Genomic DNA, 26,342 nt, shown 5'->3' on the forward strand with positions numbered 1-26,342 from the left:
AAAATCTTTAGGCTAAGAAAAGAGAAAGTGATTTTTAAGGAAAAGAAAATTTAATTATCATCAGACTTTTCAATAGCAACACTTTGCCAGAAAAAAATGGAATACTACATCAAATATTATCAAGGAAAGAAAATTTCATACAACAGACAGGTAAACTTATCAACATGTAAGAACTCAAGAATTATCGTTCCAATGAGCCCTTCCTGAGTAAATGCTTGGAGAACAGGCTTCAGAAAATCAAATGACTAGAGAGAAACGCCAACATTAGAAAGACAGTGAACATTAAATACACACATTCACAGAAATGAGAATGATAAGGGTTAAAAGGAGGAGAGTACATTATATAACGCCTATATGCCCAGACACTATATACTATTTACTATAAAAGAAATACAACATTTGCAAAAATATGTACTTAACTGTTTAAAGGAGTATTATTGGCATTAGTATTGCTATTCTGAGACTGTTGTTATTTGTTGATGTCGGTTAAGGCAAATGAGTAACTTGTAGGATACTGTATCATGCCCTGTTTTCATGGAAAACCAGGTTGCAGGTGTGGAAGAAAGGATATACAGATATAATATGGAAGACATTAAGTAAAACTCTGGTCTTGAATTTGAAGTATTAGTATGAATTTATGAGATATTTTATCTTCAAATAGTTGGTACATATATATATGTGTGTATGACATATAGATATCCTAGCTATATCTGCTGAAAAAGCCTAGAAATTATGGTCACTCTTATTAGCAATGAGCATTTTTAGCACCTAGGTCCATTTCCTACTATAAGAAACCAACATTTGTTAAAGAAATGCTGATTCCAGGCAGAGAGCCGGTAATGGACAAAATGAACATGCAATGTCTTTGCAAACAAAAGCAAAGAAACTGTTCAAGATTACAAGGGTCATGAGAAAGGTCATGAAAGCCAACCTGAAGAGACTCCTGTTGGCCAAAGACGGGATAATATGAGTTTCAATAATGATAATAATGGCAATGGGAATACTGATTCACATCATTTATGTTTATGTTTATGAGTTTAAAATAAAATTAAAAAGTTAAAAACTACTGTCATTGTTAAAGGATGACAGAACACCAATTCATTACCTTCAAAACTGCTAAATAATGAGAAAAAAATCAAATATTTATCCTTCCTTACCTCTATGAAATGAATCTCTAGGTATGCAAATACTAGATGAGGGAAAAATGTCTTATTATAAAATTATCCCCACTAAAAGTATTTCTTTATATCTAATATCTAATGTATCTACTAATATCACAAAAAAGATCTGATGAAGAAACCCCATACAACCCAGAATCTTGCCAAAGGCACTGAACCCGACTGAACCTTTGGAATTAGCTGCTAATTTCCAGAGAACATAGAACATATTAAACTACACAAAATGCAATCTAGACTATGGAAGACTCTAGAGGTTCTTCCACACAAAATAGTAAGGAAGAGAAAAGGATAAAGGGAGAAATTGCAAATTAAAAAGTCTCAAACATTTAACAAATTAAAAAAAACTGGCCAGGCTAAGTTAGGGATCCATATTTATGTGATAAAAACTATAAAAATAAATACATGACAGTGAGTGCTATAAAAGTCAGGACAGTATTTATTGTTGGAGGAAGAAAGGGTGTGAACTGGGATGAAGGGACATGGAGGGGTTTCTAGTGTAGTTCCTCAACTTTCATTAAACCATATGCTTGTTCTGTGTGTTCTTTTTGTATCCATGCTTTATTTTACAATAAACAGTTTAAAGTAAAAAATAAGAGAGTAATACACATGACCAGATAAATCTGAAAATAATAGAACATCTGAAAATGAAAAAAAAAAAAAGTGAAATTAAAATTAGGAAGGACTGAATGAAAAAGTCCATGAAGAGAATGATCTCTGTTTTCCTTATTCACTAATATATCCCCAACATCAAGACCAATATTCAAGACATAGTAGGACCTTAGTAAATATTTAAATGAATGAAAATAAAAGTTGAGTCATTTTATATCAATTAGATTTCAAAGTTTAATGACACCAAGTGTTGATAAGGATACGCAGTGATGAAAGCTCAAAGCAAACAGGTACAATCATTTTAAAAAATATACACTGTCTTATGTAGTTAAACATGGATATACTCTGACACAAATTTTGTGTTTAGGAACACATTTTTCAAACAAATCACAGTGTTTCCCCCTTATTTTATGGGAATCAACTTAGTAAGTTTAAGCAGCAATTTTTTTTTTAAGCAAAGACCAAAGTACATATTGCCTAATACAGGTAAGTATTATTTCAGAAAACTTTAGTTTGCATATTCAGTTACAATGTAAAAATATTTTATCTTATTGTGGGTCATACCAAAAAATGTTTGAAAGCCACCAACTAGAGAAACTACTGCACGTGGGCACCCAAACTCTTAGAATATTCATAGCAACATTCTTCACAACAGCAAAAAATTAGGAGACACATTAGTCCACCCTAAAATTAGTCTACCCTCAAAAGAATGATGAATTCTTTCTGACATATTCATGCAATGAAATGCTAGAAGACAGCACTGAAAATCAATGAATAAGCACTATATACATTATCATGGATACAGCACAGAAATACAAGTGAAAAAAGCCAACCACAGAAGTCTATATATAGTCTGATGATATGTTTTACAAAGATGAAAAGCAAGATATACAATATGTTGTTTAGGGCACAACGTTTTCTGGTAAATCTACTTGTATAGAAATTATAACAAGAGCTAAAATTTTTAAAGTCAAATTAAGAAAAAACAAAAGAGAAAAAATGTTTTCCAGATAATAGTTACCCTTTAAGTGAGGACAGAGCAGAGATCATATAAAATGCTTCAACAGTTTTGGTAATATTCTTAGTTTAAGTGGTGAATTCACAGTTGTTTTATTATAATACTTCCTAATATACATTAGATTAACCATATGAACCTGCCAGTTCCATAGGCCAGAAATGGCAGTTTCATAAGATTCAAACAAACATTTAATATATTTTAGGAATGAATCAAGTATTTCATTAAAAAGTAAATCTTACTTTTATTCAGAGGTTATTTCTAACTGTAGCTGCTTTATTCAAGCTTTTATAATCATATAAAAGTGTTATGAAAACCTTTTATTTACAGCCAAACATATGTTAAGCTTTAAAGATAATTTCCTAACTTTTTATCATGGCAATCTTCAAACGTGTACTGAACTAAACATGGTAATAATGAAGTCGCCAGTACAAGTGAACCAGCTCCAACAACGAAGTCGCGGCCAAGTTTTCTCACTTGTACTCTCATCCCACTCTTAGATGCTCCATTAATACTGTGAAGCAAATCACAGACAACATACGATAGCATCTATCAACACTTTCAAAAAGGAGTTTTTCTACAAACAAAACCTAAAATGATTATCATTCCTAAAAACATTACTTTCTAGTTAGTCAAATTTCCAATCATCTAAAGGTAACATTTAAAAAAAACATAGGCAACCTTTCCCCCAATTAAAAAAAAAATCAGAAAGTCACTGGCCAGAAGGCATAAATACAAGTGACCAAAAAAATAGCCAAAATAGAATGAAAATTAAAATTGTGATAGAGTCAAGTCACAGGAGACTATACAAATACTTAAAATGTTTTCAAAGTGATTTTATCAATATGATACAGTAACATTTCATGATATGTTAAGACAACAGGACTGTAAATTATATGTACAACATGACTTCTATTAGATCAAGAAAAAAATTAAGAATGGAAGAATATATACTAAAATATTAGTAATAGTCATCTCTGGGTGATTTTGCACCTACCCCCCAGCTTTTTATACATTTCTACATTTTTTTTAGTTTTCTGGCAATGTATGCTACTGTTTTGATAATCAATTAAAAAAGCATAGTTTCAAGAAGATGTGGGAGAGTTTTATTTCTGGTAATGTTGAGAAGCAGGTATCTCTGGAAATGCTCCTCTGATTATAATTACAAATTATAAAAACAATATTTAAAAGCACAAGAGAGGAACCAAAAGGCAGGCATAAACTGGAGAATAGATCTTTGAAAGAAGTAAGATGCAGTGGATGAGATTTGCACTCATAAAGTTAAGTGTCTGAGGACGTTCAGAGTTACAATGTGGTGCACCAAGAATTTTAGCAGAAGGCCACAGTCTTGATGGCCTGTCAGAGAACAATCGGCTAGACAATAAGGGGGGATATTCTGGAAAGGTAAGAAAAGTCCCCTAAATCTATATAAAAACTCCATCCAAATCTCAAGATGACCTCGGAACTGTGCATGTGCAGGGGAAACTTTAAGAAGCCCAGATAAAGACAAAATCTGGAAAGAACCAATCTATTCTCCAACAAGAAAGAGAATTGAGAGTCTGAGCCCAGCCGAGTTAACTCAGTCGGTCGCTCAGTTGTGTCCGGCTCTCTGCGACCCCGTGGCCTGCAGCAGGCCAGGCCCCCTGGTCCATCGCCAACTCCTGGGGTTTCAATGCTTTTTCTCTTAATACCCAGTCAACCTTTTCTTTTTCTTTCTGTGTCTGGTAATTTTTTCAATTGTATAGTCATCATTATGGATAATATGTTATAGAGATTGTGGATTTTGTTGTCTTCTTTCAAAGAGTAATGATTTTACTTTAGCAACTACCTGCTAAAATTGTGTCAGATGGGACAAAAAAAAGGAGGACTCAACTATATGCTATCTACAAGAAACTCATTTTAAAAATAAAAGTCTCTTTGTAACTTCTTTTGTAATTTCCTACTTCAGATTTCCCATCACACTGCTAAGAGAAAATAATAAGAGTAATGGAAATAACTAAGTAATAAATTTTATTATAGATTAACTGTAATCTTGATTAAGTGTAAGAGCTTTTGGTACACTGTGACATACTCTGAACAATCTTTTGACTTATTTAAGAATAATATTAGTGCTTAAAAATCTAAAGTCAAATTTGTGGGTATTGTGACAATGTTTTTGTTGGCAAAGAAAAAAGTTTACCATGATGATAAATCCTGACCACTCCAGAAAAAATTTAAAACAACTGCCATATAGTTTAAATAAGGAATTCAGTATAAGACATATTTGCTGTAGGTTCCTTACTAATGGTTTAATCTAACTGAAAAAAAAAAAATACGAACTCACTTCCATTTTGGGTAATGCAGTGACCCAAATAACTTGAGACATACTATTTGCTATAAACCCCTAGAAATGCTGGGTTAAAGAGAACCATTTTTTAAAAAGTAGGCTTCCCTGGTAGCTCTGCTGGTAAAGAATCTGCCTGCAATGCAGGAGACCCTGATTCGATTCTTGGGTTGGAAAGATCCCCTGGAGAAGGGATAGACTACTCACTCCAGTATTTTTGGGCTTCCCTGTGGCTGGATGGTAAAGAATCTAGCTGTAATGCAGGAGACCTAGGTTCGATCCCTGGGTTGGGAAGATCCCCTGGAGGAGGGCATGGCAACCCACTCTAGTATTCCTGCCTGGAGAATCTCCATGGACAGAGGAGCCTGGTGGGCTATAGTTCATGGGGTTTCAAAGAGTCAGACACAACTGAGTGATGAAGCATTGCACATGACTAACTTGAAAAGAGTTCACTTGAGGCCAAAAATAAAGGAAATAAAGGCAAAAAAGGAAAGGGTACGACAGCTGCTGGTGGCAGATTTCCTCTCAAGAGCACAGGGATTTGGGATTTAATACACCTTCTAAGTAATAACGTAAAGCTTCACACCTCTGCCCTCCCCCATCAGTTCCTATCTAATAGATCTTCAAAGAGCTACAGTTTTGGTGAAAATGTAGACTAAAACAATTCACCCACTGACAGGAGGAGACAATACAGAAGAGGAAGAATATTAAGTCTTCCTTAAGAATTTGTAACCTGCCCTTAATTGGATTTAGAGCTTAAACTTTCACTACAGAGTACTACAGATGTCCCCTAACCAAAACACAGAACATAAAAAATAGTCCTAGTTCTGGAAAAGCCCTTGGTAACAGTGAAAGCAAAAAAAATGAACACCCCTAAGAAGGTATATACCCTCAATCTAGGCAGCAGCAAAATTCCCACAGCTAAAGCTTAAATGAACATAAGCTCTCAATTCAAAACTACAAAATGCATAAGAAGCTATTTTGAGTATGAATAAGCAGATACAGAGCATTAGTACTTCAAGGACTTTGGATAATAACAGAGAAATTACAAAATAAAAAGTTGAAGATATCTTAAGAAATTGGAAAAAAAGTGGGGGGAGGAAATGACACTAGTATAAAAAAAAGTGCATAGATTTGAAGCAGATTTGACACATCGGAAGAGAATTATTTTAGTGAACTGAAATATAGATCTGAGTAAATAACACAGAATGGAGCACAAAGGGACAGATGTAAAATATGACAGGTTAAGACGCAAGTAGGAAAGAACACAAAGTTCCAGTAAATTTCCAGTAGGAATTACAGAAGGAAAAAAAAAAAGAAAAAGATTATATGGAAAGACACTGACGAGATATTGGTTGAAAATGCTCTAGAACTGATGTAAAAACTTAAATTACTTCTTAATGAAAAATTACACACTGAGGAATTGAATTTTGGAAATTAAACATCAAAATTTTATAAGCAACTCACGTGATTAAATCTTCTTGTGAAGGCAACTGCATTTGGTGCAGAACTGTATTTTTCTTTTTTATTCCATCCACAACTTGAAAGCTCCTGAAAAATTAAATATAAATTCATGAAAAAGCCCAGTTTTCTTGTTACATTAATGGTTTAAAAGCATTAAAGACAGTTGTGTACTTTCCCAGACTGTTTTATTTAATAGTATAACCACTCAGTTAAATCACAAAAACAAATTTTACAAGAATGCAAGTGGGCACAATTACTTATCCATATGAACACAGATAATTAGATCCATATTCCATATGCAGAATTATAGATTCTTCTTTGAAGAGATCTGAATCCCAAGAGGAAAATCTACAAATTATGAAAGATGAGCATCCCACAACATAAAGTGAAGCCTACTTGTTGCCAAGTCCCAGTCAATCATTCAGAGTTTCCAATCAACTTTTTAGTAACCTCAAACTTTTGAGCTGAAAGCCAACGACCCCAGGCATTTGAAGAAACCCCTAAAAGGGGATGTTTGATTCCCCATAGATCTATTAATAGAATTCAAAGAGCTCAAGAACTTAGATGTAAAAAAAAAAATTAAAATTTTGTTTTACACTAACCTCCAACTGAAATGACATTGCTTTTAATTATACATGTAGGCTACCGACTGCAGAAGAATTGGCAATATATGTGACTTATCACTAATAAAAACACAGATATTTTCATATCACATTACAGTTGGTACAGATATCTCAAAAACATCATTTACACTCATCACTGCTTTGAAGTTCTAATCTCAGCACCTCTAGATACTTAATATATTAACAAAGAGGCACATCTATAGCCATAGGACAGTTTTTAAAAAATATTTTGATAGGTACATGTTATTAGAACTGATTTTCTTGGATTTTAAATAAGAGTTCAGCTCCAGAAGCTTCAGTTTTCCAAAGGGGTTCAAGGGTCAAAACAGGTTAGGAATGCTGCTATAATACAACCACCATGGTCAGAAAGAGACATAATCCATAGGAAAGAAGAATTTCAAGGACACTGAGTTAGGGTGGAAAAAAAAGAAAACTGAGAAAAGGACAATATCATGTAATTATTACTTCTGGATAGATATTGCTCCCATTAAATAGAAAAAATAGAAGGGTACAAACAAAGATTCAGAGAACCAAATAAAACTTTTGGACATGAAAAATATAATAAAATAATTTTTATAAATCAAGAAAGATAAAGGTGACAATACCTTTTAAACAATAAGCTAAATTTGGGGGCAAAAATATTATGTTAATTAGAAGAGTCCACTGGAGTCAACTTCTGAATAATAAAAATAATTTTAAGAGAATACAGAGAGAATAGAGGAAAGTAACTTATTGAAAAAAATGCCAGTTCAAGAAAATGTCTCCTGAATCTAAAGGATGAGAAAAGACCTGTCTAATGTCCATTACAAAAGATTTAAAAAAAAAAAAAAAAGACTCAAACCAAGGCCTAGCATCAAAACCTGTAGCACACTGGAGACAAAGAAATCATAAAATCTGTCAATTCAAAAACAAAACAAAACAAAAACAGATCACATACAGAAAACAAGGGATCAGAAGGTACCATGTATTTCAACAGCAACTCTAGAAGATAGAAGACAACTGAAACAAAGCCTTCAAAATCCTAGAATTCTATATTCAACAGAAGTATCAATTAAGTATGAAAGTACATCACAGACATTTTCAGAAAGTCTCGGACAATCTTCCTTTTATGCACCTATTCTCACGGAGCTTGTAGAATATGTCTTCCATCAAAACAAACTAGCAAAGTCAGAAAAGGGGAGAGAAGAGCCAGGAAACCAAGGAACCAAGACCGGAAGAAAATACTGGAAATTCCCAGATTAAGAGTAAAGGGAGATTCTGAGACAAAGCTAAGAGCAGACCATAAGAATGATAGTCCAGATGGTAAATAGCAAGGACGGAAATTCCAAGAGAGACATCTCTGAAAGATGAAACACTATCTGGAGTGTTTGAACACAGAGAAAACATACTCACTACATTCATTACTGGCAGAAAAATTGGGATTCCAGGTAGCTCAGTGGCAAAGAACGCTCCTGCCAATGCAGGAGATGCAGGAGACGTGGGTTTGAACCCTGGGTTGGGAAGATCCCTTGGAGGAAATGGCAACCCACTCCAGTATTCTTGCCAGGAAAATCCCAAGGACAGAGGAGCCTGGCAGGCTACAATCATGGGATCGCAAAGAGCTGGATACTACTGAGCATGCACCCCAAAACAGCGAAAGTTAAAGTAAGTTATTTAGCTGAAAGAAAACAAAATTTAAGTAAGTAATCATGGATCAACTGTTCTTCAGCTTTCTCTACACCTATAAAGAACAGTTGAGCCATGATTACTTATTCATGTCAAAATTATGACATAACTATAAAGAAAAGAGGAGGAAATAAATTGTGCAAATATGAGAGGAAGAGAAAATAGAGTGAAGGCATCTTCCATAGTAGAGAGTCAATAAATCATATCCAAAATTGAAAAACTCATAAGCAATAGGCATTTAGATATATAATCTTTAAAACATATATAAAGTCTTCCAAATAAGAAAAGTTAAGAGACCTGGATGGGTGTTGGGCTCAAAGGTGGAGGTTGGAAGGGTGGGAACAACAGGATATTGCTATATTTTGCTCTCTTGTGGAAATATTTAGCTTGTTAAGCATGATATATGCATATCTTCAATATAATTTTAAAATTAAATAAAAACAAAAAAGAATGAACTGAGTTAGGAAAGACTGAGGAAGTTATGATGTTATTATGACACTTTAAGAAAAAGGCAATGTTCCCTGGAATAGGGTAGTATTAATGGATACTGAAAATATCATTTGGTCAAAAACTGGATCCACATAGTGTAAGTTAACAATGAGGTATCCAGAAGTACTAAAACTCCTAAGTTTCTAGCTTGAGCAATTGAGATGGGGACTACTTAAAAAAGAGACAACAATTATCACTTTAACAGAGCAGGTCAACAGTAAATGTTCCAAAGATATAAAGTACTTTTCTTAAACCTAGAATTTGCAAATTTCAAATTTGAAATTACTGCAGGAAAAGAAAATGACAGAAGCAATTCTACACTCAAAAGAAATTTGAGTACTTTGTACTCAGCCTAGATATATGCTCATGTCACATTATCTTCCTGTATAGACACAAAATATTTAGTGGTAGATATTACATTAACATAAACATGACAAATGATAACTATATTATAAACATCAAACTGCTAGAAAAAATGTTTGGTCTTCCTAAATATCACAGTATATTTATACAACTATATAAAGATGTCAAGGTTTAGGACAAAATTCCTAGGATTAAATCCATCAACTCTGAATTTGTTTTTAACCAATTAACAAAATTTCCAAATTTATATTAATGCTATAATCAAACTGTCTCTATGAAATTGCTATTCAACTTATCTAGCTATTTGACAAGTCATTTTCCTGTCATAAGTAAGGCTATATTATAATTTTCTGTCATAAGTAAGGCTATATTATAAATAAAGAATATCCTTGCACCTTTTCTGACATTTCTGATCATTTCCTAAATATACAGTCCTAGAAGCGAAATCACTAGGTCAAAGAGTAGGAACCCTTTCTTTCAAGGTCTTGATACTTGTCAAACTGCCCTTCTGAAATACTAGATCATTTATACTAGCACTACTGTCAGTTTCACAAGCATCTTATCAAAACTAGGTGTACTTAATTTCCCCATGTGTAAGAGTAATTACGGTTGTTAAATAAGTTTGTGAAACATAAAATCGGAGGGTGGAGAGGGGCAGCAGGGAGGGACCATAAACCACCCAGAAACCCACCACCTGAATAAACCTATGTAAACGTCTTCCCTGTCTCCTTTATGTGCATACAGAACTACTGACAGTAGCCAATACATCTGTCCTTTTCTGTGTGATCTTATCTTCTGACTCTGGGCTTAAAAAGTTCTTTCTTCCTTAGAACATAGGTCTTAACAGCTGCAATAAAAAGCTAACCCTAAGGTAGAGATCACTATTTGCCAGGTACTACTCTAAGTGCCTTATACATACCAACTCATTTGATCCTATCTTTATCATTACAATTTATTATGACAAGGAACACAAAGGTAGCAGTGGATTATAGCCTTATTTTTTACATTAAAAATTTTTAAACTCTTTTCTGACTCCTCAAAATAAGAGACGCTAAGAGGTTTTGAAAAATCCATTCAATTTTTGGTGAATTGCAACATCACTAACTTAATGAAAAAATGCTTTTCCTCTTTAAGAAAACTCTGTTCGAAGCAGACCTGAAAGAAGGCAGGGGCTGAATGAGACTCCAGTCAAATTACTTGGGAGCAAATGGGTTAAAATTCCATTGGAGTTCTCCATCTTACACATAAAAAACATGAAGAAATAGGGAGGTTCTTTAAATTTTAAGATAGTACTTTCTGCTTCAGAAAACATTTCCCCTTGGAAACAATGTTACATTACTAGCTCATCTAATACAACATCAAACAGACAAGGATGGAGAACAACATAGTGGCTGCCAGGAATTATGGATGGAGGGGAGTGGGGGTGGGAATAGGATGGGTGTGACTACAAAGGGGAAGTACAGGTGACAGACCTTTGTGGTGATGGAGTAGTTGTGTATCTTGATGGAGGTAGCAGTTAGGCAAATCTACACAGATGATAAAACGCCACAGGACTATACAGACATGTACTGTATAAACATCTGTTTCCTGGTTTCAAAACTGTGAATCTAAAGCTATCTTTGGGGACTTCCCTGGTGGTCCAGCGGTTAAGACTCTGTTCCCAGTGCAGGGGGCCCCAGATTCCATCCCCAGCTAGGGAACTAGATCCCGCATGCTTCAACTAACACATGGCGCAGCTAAATAAATTTTTTAAAAAAGGAAAAGAAAACAGTTCCCCATCTTAAAATAAAATTATCCTTGTAGAATTTTTTGTAACTTCCTGTGAATCTCTAATTACCTCAAAATAAAAAGTTTATAAAACAACAACAAGAAAAACCCATATAATGGATTATGAAGTAGACACTGCACTGGGACTCATTCAGTACTTTCCTCTTAAACCCTGACATGGATTTATGGTTAGCTGACCTTAAAGGAATCTGTCTTGCCCCATCTCTACCTCAACAGCCACTAAATCTCTCTGTGGGAAAAAAAACAACAACTGCTTTTCCCTTTGTCTCTGTCTCTTTCTGTCTCAGACCCTAGAATCTTTCTCTAAGTGAGACTATACCATCTGAGAAATAATTTCTCCTACCAGCACCATTCTGTATTGACAGGTTATCTGCCAGGTCTCAAGTTACTCTATACTAAACCACTTCCCATGAACACCAAAAAGTTAAAGTAAACTTAGTGACTCAAAAGATGTTTTTTTAGGGTTTGACTCATGAATAGGACTGATTCAAGTTGAGTACACTATGTAAATAAGCCTCCATTTCAGCAAAGGCTAAAGGAAACAGAGTAGCCTCGATGCTTAAAATCTGCTCAAATGGATTCAACTTGCAATTTTTAAAACAGGCAGTGAAGAGAAAGCTTCTAACAGTAACTCACATATACAAAGGCAATTTCTTAATGGTCACTAAAAGTGTATCAGAGAGAATATTTGTGGGTTCATTTTTAGCCATTAAACAGATTATTTTGAAAGCATGTGGGAAGGCAAATACCACAACTGATGACCACCTACCCTATGAAAGAATTACTGAATTTCACAGGAGTCACAGCTTCTCTTATGTCTTGTAGGTTTGTTCTGTAAAGTCAAATTCTTGGTCTAAATTTCATCTTGTAGGTTCCAACACTCTTAAAAGGACTGCTCTAAGGGTGATGTTGTAGGGATACCTATAGATAGAAGAAGAGAAAAGGCCAATATAGACCAGCTGTAGACAGAGACTCAGGGAAAGAAAGAAAAAGCGATGGAATTTGTAAAAGACTGCAAGGGTGGGGTCCTCACAATGAGAAAATCACTACTGCTGAGGGAGGTATTCCTAGGCTCAAAACCTGGAAGATCTGGAGGGATCTGATACATCCAGTATATCCATTCAGCCTACATGGCTGCTTAGTCGCAGCCTCAGATGAAGCACTCACTGCGACTCCTATGCTTCTAATCCACAGAATAAGCTCTGAAACTACATAATTCTAATGTAATATGTTAAATCAAACATATCACTTCACTTTTCTAATGTACTCACATTTCCTACTTCCCCAACCTCCCTCCTTCCAATACCTTAATGCTGCCCCTTTCAGTGAGGTCAGAGATTAAGGCAGGAGCTATCTTCCGCTGATGGTGTGATATACCTACCCTCCTAGTCAACAGCTTCTTCTTCACATTCCCTAGTTCCCTAAGTCTGACCTTACCATATATTAAGAAAATTTTCAGTGAGAAACAGCAATAAGAACTGACAAAGCAGCTAACCTTACTTCCAACGAAATATGAGAGGAAAAGCCATGTCTTCTTTGCTTTCTTCAAACCTCCCACTGTATTTATGGATTTTTATATTTTAAGCCTAATGAAAATGATACTTTTCATTAAAACAAGAACAGAATTATGATATTCCTGATGTTGAAATTTCGGATGTTGCCAAGATGATAGCGTCTTTGCACATAAAAGAAACTTTGCATAGAGAAAGCTCTTTACATGTATCACCAGGAAGATCACAATTGCAAGTTCTTCAGAAATGTTTTAATAAGATTCAGAATAACCTATATGTACTTTCCTTCATTTAACCAGAATTCTTCCTCAATCTCTAGCGTATCCCAGTTACACAGGAAGGTTTTATTTATCCTTTGTATTTACTGTTTATTGATATAATCTAAGTGACTTATTACACTGTCTGTGTATATTATATTGTGTTTATCGATATAATCTAAATGACTTTATTGACCTATGTCCCATCACTTCATGGCAAATAGATGGGGAAACAGTGGAAACAGTAGCTGACTTTACACTTTTGGGCTCCAAAATCACTGCAGATGGTGACTGCAGCCATGAAATTAAAAGACGCTTACTCCTTGGAAGGGAATGTTATGACCAACCTAGACTGCATATTAAAAAGCAGAGACATTACTTTGTCAACAAAGGTCCATCTCGTCAAGGCTATGGTTTTTCCAGTAGTCATGTATGGATGTGAGAGTTGGACTATAAAGAAAGCTGAGCGCCGAAGAATTGATGCTTTTGAACTGTGGTGTTGGAGAAGACTCTTGAGAGTCCCTTGGACTGCAAGAAGATCCAACCAGTCCATCCTAAATGAGAGCAGTGCTGGGTATTCATTGGAAGGACTGATGTTGAAGCTGAAACTCCAATACTTCGGCCACCTCATGTGAAGAGTTGACTCATTGGGAAAGACCCTGATGCTGGGAGGGATTGGGGGCAGGAGGAGAAGGGGACGACAGAGGATGAGATGGCTGGATGGCATCACCGACTCAATGGACATGGGTTTGGGTAGACTCTGGGAGTTGGTGATGGACACGGAGGCCTGGCATGCTGCAGTTCACAGGGTCACAAAGAGTCGGACACGACTGAGTGACTGAATTGAACTGAACAGAATAAACAATAAAGCACAGAACTTTCTTCTTTGAATGTAATACACGTCAGAGGACTTTCAGTCAGATCCTGTCATTTCATAAACGTTTGGGAACCTCTAAGAGAAGTAAATGTTATCCAGCGTAATGACTACAGTACAGATTTCAAGCACAGCTGCTAATGGAGAGGAAACCTGATTGCAAGACAGCTTTCCGTCATAACTCACCCTGTGCTGAGTAACGCATACTCATTTTGAGGAGAAATCTCATCAGTGTAGTGAATGTGGCTATGCCTTCAGAAGAAATACAAGTTTTATAGAGCACCCGAGAATTCATAATAGGAAAAAAACACAAAAATCCTATTAATAAACATGGAAAATCCCTTAGAATACAGTCATTGCTTCCTCAACATGAGAGAACTCACACTGGAGAGAAGCCCTGTAAATGTGTAAGAGCCTTCTAAAGGAAAAAAAAAAAAAAAAAACCTTCATGATCAAAAGAGAAACCATACTGTGGCAACCTTTATATATAAGAAAAGTGCGAAAACTTTAACAAGAGTGGAGCCTCAACTAAATACCAGAAAATTCATATAGAAACTAATGAATGTTTACTTTATGGTGAACTTTTGCCCTTACTCAACACTGAAGAATTCAAACTAAGGAAGAAAATGTGATTATGGGCAGAGAGGAAAAAAAAGTTCTGCTTCCATAGAACAAGTGTACTTGATAAAAGTTACATTCTTGGACTGGGTAACAGACTTTTGTGAAAGTAACTAAACATGGTAAACAATGGGAGATGATACGCTTGCAGGCTGTACAGTGTAAAGCCTTGGAATGGTAACTCAAATTCAAACATCTAATAAGTATTATTCAATCACTACAGACACACCAGCAGACAAGTTTCTGCCTTGGTGGAATTTATGTTCCAGTGAGACTACCAACCCCCTAATCTCTAAAAACTTGACTTCTGACCACCCCCAACACTTACCATCTCAAGACTTCTGCAGTTTTGGTCAAAATCCTATTTATTACTGATGGAAGCTACACTTAACTGAAGCTCTTACTCTGAAGTCACCACCCAAACTTATTCTACTTTCAGGAATCCTCAAAGACCTAAAGAGTATTTTAAAGGTTAAGTAGTCCAAAATCCCTTGTTTCACTCATCTAAATTTTTTTTAATGAAGCTTAATGACATGAAATATGTTATATTAGTGGCACACTCTATAGATGGCAAAACTGAAACAAAATTGCAAGTCTTCTGGCCCATGTCTTTTATGTTTTGCTACTAAATTATTTTTTGGAATTCAAAGGGCTTTAAAATAAATTTTAAAATAAGTGAAATTAAGTAATTGAGAATTTTCTGAGCACCCACAGAAAGAGCTGTGAATGTTGGACTGATTAAAAAAAGAGAAAGCAAAATACATGGCAATTTATTTCCCAAAGTGAAAGTCACTCAGTTGTTTCGACTCTTTGCAATCCCACGGACTATACAGTCCATGGAATTCTCCAGGCCAGAATACTGGAGTGGGTAGCCTTTCCAGGGGATTTTCCTAACCCAGGGATCAAACTGGGGTCTCCTGCATTACAGGCAGATTCTTTACCAACTGAGCTATCAGGGAAGCCCATTTACCCCCCAAACTGGTCTAATTTAAAGAATAACGGAACAAAAAGACAGTGAGCAACTGTGGTAGTTAAGAATTGTGGGGATGTATTAACAGAACAGATGGCAGAACTACCAGCTTTTTTCCTTCCTTGTAATCAGTGCAGTGCAGTGTCAGCAACCATATATCACTGTGTCTCCCTCCCATTCCTATCACTAAGGAATGGCTACTTACAAGGAGGAAGAGGGGGAGAATGAAAAGCCGGGTTTTGTGTGAGAGCAATCACCATTCACAGAAGCTTCCAAATTTGGCCATGCTGCTTGTGCCAGGGGGCAAATGAAGATTCTTAGGATTTCTGTAGCACTAGCTATAGGAACATTAGGGCATGGGATTTCTGTAGCACTAGCTACAGGGACGTCAAGGCAGTGTCCACATAAAGGAGGATCCAACAGTAAATACAGGTAACAGACTGAGGTGAAACAAACATGTACAGGAACTCGGGAAGGTTCATACTCTCTGAGCCAATGAGCTGCAGCCCTGTAAAAATACTGTGCTCTTTTAATAAATTTCCTTCAGCGTTGACAGGGAAGCACAGGGAAGCAGAAGGGGAGAAAAGTTATTTAAGAAGTAAAATCAACTGGAGATACTAAAGAACAGAGGAAAGAGGACAGAGGGAGAAGAGAAAAGAATGACCTGCAGGTTTCTGACTGGTACTAAAAATGGACAGACAGATGGTGCAAACCACTCAGACCGACAACTTTAAAACCAGAGCAAACATTTTTTCTGTGTAACTCTATTAAGTAGTTTGTAAAATTACTGAACTTTCCTTTACCATTAAATTCTTTTCATTGGTAAACATGTTTTTCTCACATTATTCTCTATTATAAAACAAAAAAACAAAGTGGCAAAATCCGTTCTTTTGTCTTCCTTCACTTTCAAGCCATTTCAAGTGTGACACAAGGTTGGAGAAAAACCAGACTGAGCATTAAGTCTGACTCAGATCTGCTTACTTAAAGACCAGATTTCTTCAGCTAGTATTTCACTGATGACTAAGGATAGTCTGTGAAGAAAGCTGAGTACTGAAGAATTGATGCTTTTGAACTGTGGTGTTGGAGAAGACTCTTGAGAGTCCCTTGGACTGCAAGGAGATCCAATCCGTCCATCCTAAAGGAGAGCAGTCCTGGGTGTTCATTGGAAGGACTGATGCTGAAGCTGAAACTCCAATACTTTGGCCACCTCATGCGAAGAGTTGACTCACTGGAAAAGACCCTGATGCTGGGAGGGACTGGGGGCAAGAGGAGAAAGGGACGAGAGAGGATGAGATGGCTAGATGGCATCACCGACTTGATGGACATGAGTCTGAGTAAACTCCGGGAGTTGGTGATGGAGAGGGGAGGCCTGGCGTGCTGCGATTCATGGGGTCGCAAAGAGTCGGACACGACTGAGCGACTGAACTAAACTGAACTGAAGGATAGTCTCTATATAATAAAAAATAATTTTTGACATCTCAAACATAAGACCAATAGTTTTCAGAGGGAAACAAAAGGCTTGGAGTTTTTCTTTTTTTTTCCTGAACAATTCTGAGGTAGACAGTGCAACAGACAGGCAGATAAACAGCTTTATTCTGAGAAAATAACTGGACTTTCTTTCTACAAGTCAAGAACAAGTTTAGGGACAAAAGTTTAAATAAATTCTGCATATTATGAAAGACTTGAGAATACAGAATTCCACAAGCTAGTAAGAATGGCAGTGATCTACTTATGGAACGGAATTAATGGGAAATATATAAGTTGCAACACAGAAATTGCCTCATTTGCAGAAAACTGAGACCTGTGTGGTTTAATCACCAACTTGCAAATCAAATCACTAAACCACATAGCTGGATTCAGAATCTACATTCTTCAAAGCTCAAATTTAGAATATTTTATTCAGAGAATGTGAATAAATCATCACCTGAAATAAAGTTACATGTGGATATATACATAGAATACTGAGTTTTGACTAAAACAGTTTTAGTGTAACTAATGATCTTTTAAATAGCTTCATTTCATATATTATATAGTTTTTAAAGCTTTATATAAAATTATAGAGACTTGAACATTGGTATAATGGACAGAAACATGAAGATAAATTTATTTGGTTCAGTGATAACCACTGTTTTTTCATATCTGAGGTTAAATTTGGATTTAACAAAAATAATTCATTTGGTAGTCAAGTTGATATTCTGACTACATAGTAAGAGAGACTTCATTTTATGCTAATAAATGAGACTAATACACTAGACTGAACAACATCATGACTTCAAAATTCTTTTGTTAAAGTTATCAATAGCAAGAGTTTTACATAATAAACAAATAACAGCTGTACAAACAATATGGAAAACAATTTGGCAGTATTTAATAAACTTAAGGATGTTAATGTGCTACAACTCAGTAATTAATACACTAGAGTATAAACATGGATGCTAGTCAACAATGTTGGACATAAGTAGACAAAAAAGAAAATCACAGGATACCATAAATAAAAAATCTGAAACCTGCAAAAGCAAATACTGCTAAGGGAGAACATACACTTATAGAAAATCAACAACTAAATGCACAGTAATGATACAGATCAATACTGGGTAGTGGTTCCTCTAGTGGGAGGAGGGAAGACAGGTGAATACACAAGGACACAAACTGGTTTCAACAGTACTTGGCTAGGTAGGTACAGTTTCATCTTGTTACACTTTACATCTTACTATATGTCTTAAATATCCCAGGATAAATCAGAAGATGTTTTTCTGCCAGGTGAAAAAGTTCTGTTGATGCTGCCAGAGTTAATGTAATCTTGAAGATTATATGAGATCGATACATGACAAAAATATTTTGGTGCTACATTGCTTCTTCCAAGAGTTACTGCTTCAATTTTGAAAAGAAAAAAAAAATTCTCTCGTTGGACAAACACTAAACATTGTTCATTTTCTCATTCTAGATATTGAGTTTCCACTACATGCCCGATTAAATAGTAAAAGTATCTGTCCTAAGTGTCTTCATGTAGCTTAAAACCTAGTGGAAGTAGCAAGCAATAAACATATAAGCCCAGGATTAACATCACTTTACACCTGATCACTCCTTCCTTCTTAAAAATATGTCCTTCACTTGGTTCACTGAATTTCACACTAACCTAGTTTTCCTCCTAAATCGCCAGGTGCTGCGTCTCAATTTCTTTTGCTAGCTTTTCTCCTCGACACTAAATAGGTCCCTTCTTTTCTCCAAGTATGTTCACTCTCGGTAATCTCACCCATGTTTTAAGTATCTCTACACCGACAACTCCCAAACTTACATCTCCAGCCTGAACTGGGGGAAAAATATATACATATACATATATATATATAAATACAGTATATATTACCTAACTCAACATTCTCCTTGGCTGTCCAACACACATGTAAAACTAAACATGTCCAAAGCCAAACTCAAGCTGTTTCTTCAAAATCTGCTCCTCTGGCCTTTCTTCACAGACTACACTTCATATTCTGTTCCCTATAAATGGCACTCCCAGGAGCTATGAACACAAATACTAACCATTTTCCATCTCAAAGGCTATGGAGTAAATGTTTCAGGTGTCAGGCCAAAAATTTTGCCATCATTCTTGACTCCTCTTTAGCATACAGTGCCTGACAACTTACCACCACCTCCCCTCACACCCTGACCCTTCAAGTCACCTTCGTCGCTCACCTGGTCTCCTCGATTCAGTCCTTGGTACCTGCCCCTCCCTACTCCCATGCTTGCTTCCCCACACACCCTGATCTGTAGTCAGGAAGAGCTACTTAAAACCCAAATCAGAAAATGTCACTTGTTTGCTCAGAACCTGTGCCATAGCTTCTGATCTTTTCCAGAGTAATGGTTCCCCAGGTCCCATGCCATCTGGCCAGCTCACCTTCTATTAGACTCCCTGAGTTCACTGGCCTTTGTCCTGGGATTCACACCTCACTCCAGTAACCTTTTCCCTTATGTGAGCATAATAAATAGTTTACAGCGGGTAGATGCATAATAAATGTTAGTCTAATTCTTTTTTGAAAATGCCTTGATTTTTTCTTGTCTCTAAGATACAACACACAGTCATATTATAAAGCCACAAAATAAAGATATAAGGAAAAGTATTCAGGGCCACTGTAGACTTGTATATACTACACCAAATACACTATATCTTGTTCCCAAAAGAACTAAGAAAGAAACTTATGGCACTATACATCGGCACTGTTCTGTCTGCCTGGAACACTCTTCCCCCCAAACAGGCGCATGGCTTGCTCTCTCATCTCGTTCAGGTCTTTCTCAGGCGGTGCCTTTGCAGTGAAGCCCTTCTGATCACCCTGTGCAAAACCGTAGCTCTCACTGCCCTCACACCCTGTCCTCTTCTGGCTGGCTGGCTGATGCTTTCCATGACACACTACTGGCTCACTTTACCTAAATGTAAGATGCACAAGGGCAGCATTTGACACAGAACAGACACAAAGTAAATACTTATTGAACCACAATCCAAAAATGTAAAACTGCAACTGACAAGTCCAGTGAAGTAGTAGGAAGTGCTGGGAGAGCCTGGATGAAGAGAAAAAAGCTCACCTGAGAAAGTCAAACTTGACTTGAGAAGTGAAGGATGAACATGAGTTAGTTAAGTAGGATTCACACAGGCTCAGTGTGAGAGGGGCTAAAAGGCCACTGTAGCTAGACCAGAAAACAGGTGGAAAAGGTGGACAATGAGGTTGGAGTAGGTAGGAAGAGGCAAAACTTAGAAGAGATTTGTAGACAGTATTGGGATAGTCTTTATCATTTCAGAGTGACAGGAAGCCACTGAAGCATTCTAAGCAGAGGAATAATGAAAGCAGATTTACACGTTGAAAGATGACCTTGGTTACTGGGTAGAAAAAGTTTAGAAGGGTCAGGATGGATGTGGACAGATCAGGTTAAGAGGGCAATGCAACAATTCAGATGAGTTACCATGGTGTCTTTGAATAGGGTGTTCAGAGTAGAGAGAGAACGGATAAATAAGAGATTTAGGTTAAAACAAAAAATCGACAGGATCAGTGTTAAATTAGATCAGGAAGTGGGGGTCAAGGGAATTTTTTTTTTTTTTTTGGACAGGAAATAGCATTTATTGGTGAGCGTGATTAAGGAGGGAACAGGGCTGATGCTCATGAGTGCAGGGCCCGCCATTTGTCCAGGGGACCACGATTAGGGATGTATTTGACCCCACAGCCGTCCGGGATGAGTCGCTTTTCTGCCACCATGTTCTCAAATTCATCCGCACTGAACTTGGTAAATCCCCACTTCTTGGAGATGTGGATCTTCTGACAGCCAGGGAACTTGAACTTGGCCTGGAGGAGGGCTTCAATCACATGCTCCTTGTTCTGCAGCTTGGTGTGGATGGACATTATGACCTGGCCAATGTGGACCCTGGCCACTGTGCCCTGGGGCTTTCCGAAGGCACCGCGCATACCTGTCTGGAGTCTAGATTGAGAAACAGCAGGCCAGTCATGAATGGCCACTAGCAAGAGTTGTCTCCAAGGTCCCTTAGGGCTACCTGTACAGGCAACAGGTTGCATACACTACCAAGGAGGCTGCTGTCTGCAGCCATTGCACACTGGGCCCCCATGGGGAAAAGAGCACAGTCGGCTTAACTGACTGCAAAAAGGGAATTTTTAAAGTTCACTTCTAGGAAGTTCACAAACAATTCCCATTGACTTGAAGCTTATGTCCATAAGCAGTCACTGCTAGACCTTCAGGGTCCAACTCCTTGCCACAAGTGGCTGTGGAGCACCTGCAGTGTGGCAAGATGTGCTGTGACTGTACAATATACACTGAATCTCAAAGTCTTATTAGCACAGAAAAAAGAGAGTAAAAGTCTCAGTAATTTTTATACCAATCACAGGTTGAAGTGATAATATTTTGGATGCTGCAGTTAAATACAATTACTAAAATTAACTTTACTTGTTTCTTTTTACTTTGTAGAAAATGTAAAGTTATATAAATGGTTCACATATTTCTACTGGATAGCACTAATCTCATATGAGACGTCTAGAAATACAGAAATTGCAGTTTATTCAAAAGGAAAAAAAATATGTCTAAAGAGAAGAGGTAGTGCTAGTGGTAAAGAACCCACCTGCCAATGCAAGAGACATAAAAGATGCGGGTTCGATCCCTGGTTGGGAAGATTCCCTGGAGGAGGGCATGGCAACCCACTCCAGTATCCTTGCCTGGAGAATCCCATAGACAGAGGAGCCTGGTGGGCAACTGTTCATAGGGTTACAAACAGTTACACATGACTAAAGTGCCTGAGCATGCACAAAAAGAGAAGATGACTGAACTTTAGGGCAAAACGTTGTATTTTTTATGAAGAATTTAGTTTGCTTTGTTTTGTTCAAGGATGTGAGGAAATGAACACTTCAGTTCCTATCATTTAAATACAAAAGCAATTTTTCCGTTTGTGTCTTCTTTATAGACTAGATTGTTCTGCTTCCTCTGTTGCTAAACTAATGGTTTCAGAGAGCCCTCCATGGTATAGGGAGAAAGGGGGAAAAAAAAATTGTGGGCATAACAAAGACTCAGAGGTCATTTAGGCCCACGCTTTCATTTTGTAAGTGACAAACTTGAGATATTCAGACACTAAGTAACTTGAAAAACACAGGACTGTCTATGCCACTGAAGATACAGATGCTTTCTCTAACAGCTATGTTATTGGACTTGAAAATACTATAACAAATACACTATATTTTGTTCTGAAAGAACTAAAAATATATCTGTCTTAAGGTACTGAATTTATTAGTATTATCAATGACTTAGTTTGGGGATACAAAGTAATATGTATATTCTTACCTGATAAAAAGTAGAAAAAGCATCAATTTTTAGAGTCTGAAAACCAGTTCTAATACTAAGCTATAATCAGGGACAACTGTCATTCTGTTTTCTCATGAGTAAAATAGACACTACCATATTCAGGTTGTGACAACGATAGGAACATACATACACACACAGTGTAATAAATAGCTTACAGTGGGTAGATGCATACTAGTCTCCTTCTTCTTAATAAAACAAAAAATGCCTTCCTTCTCTCTCTTCTCACCAAAGTGTCAACACACAGTCATATTATAAAGTCATAAAATTAAGGTACAAGGGAAAAGATTACTGAAGAGAATTGTGAAACCCAGAAGCTTACTCCCATTATCCTATTAAAAAGACTCAAAGCCTCAGGTAAATCATCCAACCTTCCTAAGTCTATGCCCCTTTCAGTAAAGTGATGAAGCCAAATCAACCAAAATGACTCAGCCTCATCTATGACTCAACAGTGTTAGCTATGAATGCCACGAGCTTCCAAAGCCTGAATAATGTCAAAAGCTTTAAACATTTAAAGATTAATATAAAGTGTAATTTTTCATTTCTAAAACTTCTCAATTTGAGATACTATAATTCACCATTTTGCATATTTTAAAAGGAAGTTCTTAAAACTACTCACATCTGGTTGAATGGCTTTAAATACTGGAACATCCATTAGTGTTATCTGACCCTGAAATAAAAAGTAAAAAATTTTTATAATTTCTTCTTTGGAATGCCATAATATGACATATATTTGAAATTAAAATTATTAGTCTGTACTAAAATACAGAGTACTCAAATCTTTACTAGAAAAAAAATCCCAATTTTATAAGGGCTTAAAAAAATGAAAATTTAGTCCTTACACCATAAAATAAAATTATTTCTATTTGTCTCATGCCTTTTCATATTTTCCTGTGAGATCAGTGAGGTAAAGTTACAAAATAAACAAATAATTTTAAAAGTTTGAACACGGTCATACATTGTGTGTTAGCTGTTCAGTCGTGTCTGACTCTTCTCGACCCTAAGGACTGTAGCCCAACAGGCTCCTCTATTCATGGGATTTCCCAGCCAAGAATACTGGAGTGGGTTGCCATTTCCTTCTCCAGGGGATCTTCCTGACCCAGGGATTGAACATGGGTCTCCTACATTGCCAGGCAGATTCTTTACCACCTGAGCCACCAAGGAAGCCCAAATACATACACTAAATCAAAATAAAAAACAAAAACTGGATCTACTGGTTTATAAAGCAGTGGTGTTGCTGTGACTATTAAATCATATCTACTCAAACAGTAATATAAAATGTGATAATAATACAAGGGTATTTTCCCCCAATTCATAAAAAGTAACTGACTCTACACTAGTGGCAACTCATATTGAAGGTCTTCACATGATTATGGACCTATCTCTCTTGTGGCTACAGATATAAAACAAAATCTAGCAATATACTAAAGTTTATTCCTGGAATGTAAGAGTTCAATATCAGGAAATCAGTATATTCTGCTCACAAGCTAAAGGAAAAAGATAACATAAATAAATGAACACTTGTCTGTTAAGAATTAAGTTTTTGTAGGTATCCTTCATGACAACGCAATAATGCCTTCAACTTTAATTTTTTAATTTACGAAAAAGTAAAAATACTTCTTTCCTACCTTTGTCAGTAAAGTACATTTATCTTGAGGAGGAGGTATAGGTAGAGACAAAAGCAATCATCATAAAGGTAAATACTGACTATTACTTACCAAGTTGATAGTGTAACCTACAAAGCTTCTCTAAAAGTATCAGTGGATTTTTTTTTCACCTTCCCTATTTCATTCCTCTGCTTACTCCATTGTCGTGCTACCCTCCCCATTGATTCCCACATCCAGTTTTTTTTTTTAAACATCTCCTCCGTTGGGCCTACAAATTCTAACTGAATAGTACCAATATGTAAATTATGTGCAAAAACTGGAGAACAAGAGGTAGAAGACTTACCGCATATTCTTCTGGTGTAACCTTAAGGACATCAAATACCACAGCATCAAAACTTTTCTTCAATTCAGAACCTTTGTCACTTAATGATTCAGAACTGCTACTTTTCTGGTAAATTAAAAAAAAAAAACGAAGCCACTGAAAAACTGTCTTGCAGTCAGTATCATGGAAACTAGACTGCCTTTAAAACTGAGGAAGCTACGAATACTGAGTTAACAAATTCTGTAGAAAAGTTAGTCGGAACAGACCGCTAAGCTGGAAGAGCACTAGGCAAAGGGTTGGGCAATGTAAAATTTAACCTCAGTCAGTCAGTTCAGTCTCTCAGTCGTGTCCTACTCTTTGCGACCCCATGGACTGCAGCACGCCAGGCCTCCCTGTCCATGACCAACTCCCAGAGCTTATTCAAACTCATGTCCACTGAGTTGGTGATGCCGTCCAACCATCTCATCCGCTAGTAAGTCATTTTCCTGTCAGTTTCCTCACCCTGACCTCCTAACATTTCCAATAGAAATGAAAGATTTTAACAAGTTCAGTGATTTTCAAATGAGATTTAAAAGGGGGGGGGATACACTCATCTATAATTTTTAAAACTAATGTTTACCGAGAAAAAGATAAATTATTATCCTAATATAAATCACAGGAAAACACTTAAAATTCCATTAACTAAATAACCCAGTCTTATCTGTCAAGTGAACGTCTGTCTGTGACAGTACAATTGACACTGCCCTTCCTATCACAGCACAAATGTGTTTTCTGCTTTAAGGTTACTGCTTAATTTTGAATTTGTTGTTGCCATAGGTAGAACAAAAGGCGGCTCTGGGCTCTGAAAACCTTATTTCTGTTAAATTTCCACTTCATCTGTACTACAAAATAAAGATGCATTTTGCAAATCACTGACTCAAATCAAAGAAAAAGCACTGTAAGAACATTCAGATCATGTTCTGTTAAATAGTGGTAGAATATCAGGCTACAGTCAATGGCACAAAAAATTAACCAAAGTTTCAATTACAGAGGTATAATATGTAAGTCAACCTAACAGCTATTATACATCAGTTTTGAGCACTTGTCATTATGTTTCATTTTTACTTTTCCCCTCCCTTTCAGTTCAGTTCAGTTGCTCAGTCCTGTCAGACTCTTTGTGACCCTTTCAGTAGCAACTAAATATCAAAAACATTACAAAGGAAGGGATCAGTCATTAATTTTGGAAAATTCTGCACTATTATTACTTCAAATATTTCTTCTGCTCCTTCCTCTTTCTCCTCCTCTGATGTTCCATTATGCGTACACTACACCTTTTGTCACGGGCCCCACCATTCTTGAATATTGAGTTCCGTTTTCCTCATTCTATTTTTCTCATTGCACTTCAGCTTGGGAAGATTCTACTGACATGTCTTCAGGTTCACTGATTCTTTCCTTAAGAGTCTGCTGGTCATCACTCTACTGGTGAGTCAATCAAAGTGATCTTCATTTCTGGTACAACGTTTTTGATTTCCAGGATTTCCTTTTGATTCTTAAGAGTTTTAATATTCCTGCTTATATTACCCATCTATTCTTGCATGTTGTCCATTTTTTCCCACTAGCGCTATTAACATTACTAATCATAGTTATTTAAATTCCCATCCTGTTAATTCCAAAATTTCTTGCCATATCTGGAGTCTCTTACCGCATTGCTTGCTTTGTCTCTTCAATCTAAGTTTTTCTGGTTATCTTTCAGCATGTCTTAAAATTTGTTGAAAGTCAGATGTGACTTAGTGGGTAACAGAAACTGAGGTAAATAGGCCTTTAGTGTAAAAGTTTATGTTTAT

General features: G+C 36.4%; 2 protein-coding genes and 1 non-coding gene across 4 annotated transcripts in view; all 3 read right to left on the reverse strand.

Moving 5' to 3' along the window:
- RALGPS2 (Ral GEF with PH domain and SH3 binding motif 2) overlaps window positions 1-26,342 on the reverse strand; it is a 154,812-nt gene that overhangs the window by 82,467 nt on the left and 46,003 nt on the right. For both annotated transcript variants that reach the window (XM_043485810.1, XM_043485809.1), the window contains exons 3-5: window positions 24,541-24,645; window positions 23,210-23,260; window positions 6,593-6,676 (exon numbers count right to left, since the gene is read on the reverse strand). In XM_043485810.1, coding sequence (XP_043341745.1) covers window positions 6,593-6,676; window positions 23,210-23,260; window positions 24,541-24,645 — 240 coding nt within the window. The remainder of the gene's footprint in view (window positions 1-6,592; window positions 6,677-23,209; window positions 23,261-24,540; window positions 24,646-26,342) is intronic.
- LOC122452307 (60S ribosomal protein L10-like) lies at window positions 20,736-24,988 on the reverse strand. Its single transcript, XM_043485813.1, has 2 exons — window positions 24,978-24,988; window positions 20,736-21,196 (listed from the first exon to the last, which is right to left on the reverse strand). The coding sequence occupies exon 2, from the start codon at window positions 21,192-21,194 to the stop codon at window positions 20,892-20,894; it is 303 nt and encodes a 100-aa protein (XP_043341748.1). The 5' UTR covers window positions 21,195-21,196; window positions 24,978-24,988; the 3' UTR covers window positions 20,736-20,891.
- LOC122452637 lies at window positions 21,253-21,387 on the reverse strand. The gene has a single exon (XR_006272797.1). It is a non-coding gene; the product is annotated as a small nucleolar RNA SNORA70 (small nucleolar RNA).

This window comes from Cervus canadensis, chromosome 13, assembly GCF_019320065.1.
Source record: "Cervus canadensis isolate Bull #8, Minnesota chromosome 13, ASM1932006v1, whole genome shotgun sequence".
NCBI lineage: Eukaryota > Metazoa > Chordata > Mammalia > Artiodactyla > Cervidae > Cervus > Cervus canadensis.

Coding starts and splice junctions, on each gene's coding strand:
- LOC122452307 (XM_043485813.1), bottom strand. CDS start 21,194: ATGCGCGGTGCCTTCGGAAAGCCCCAGGGCACAGTGGCCAGGGTCCAC.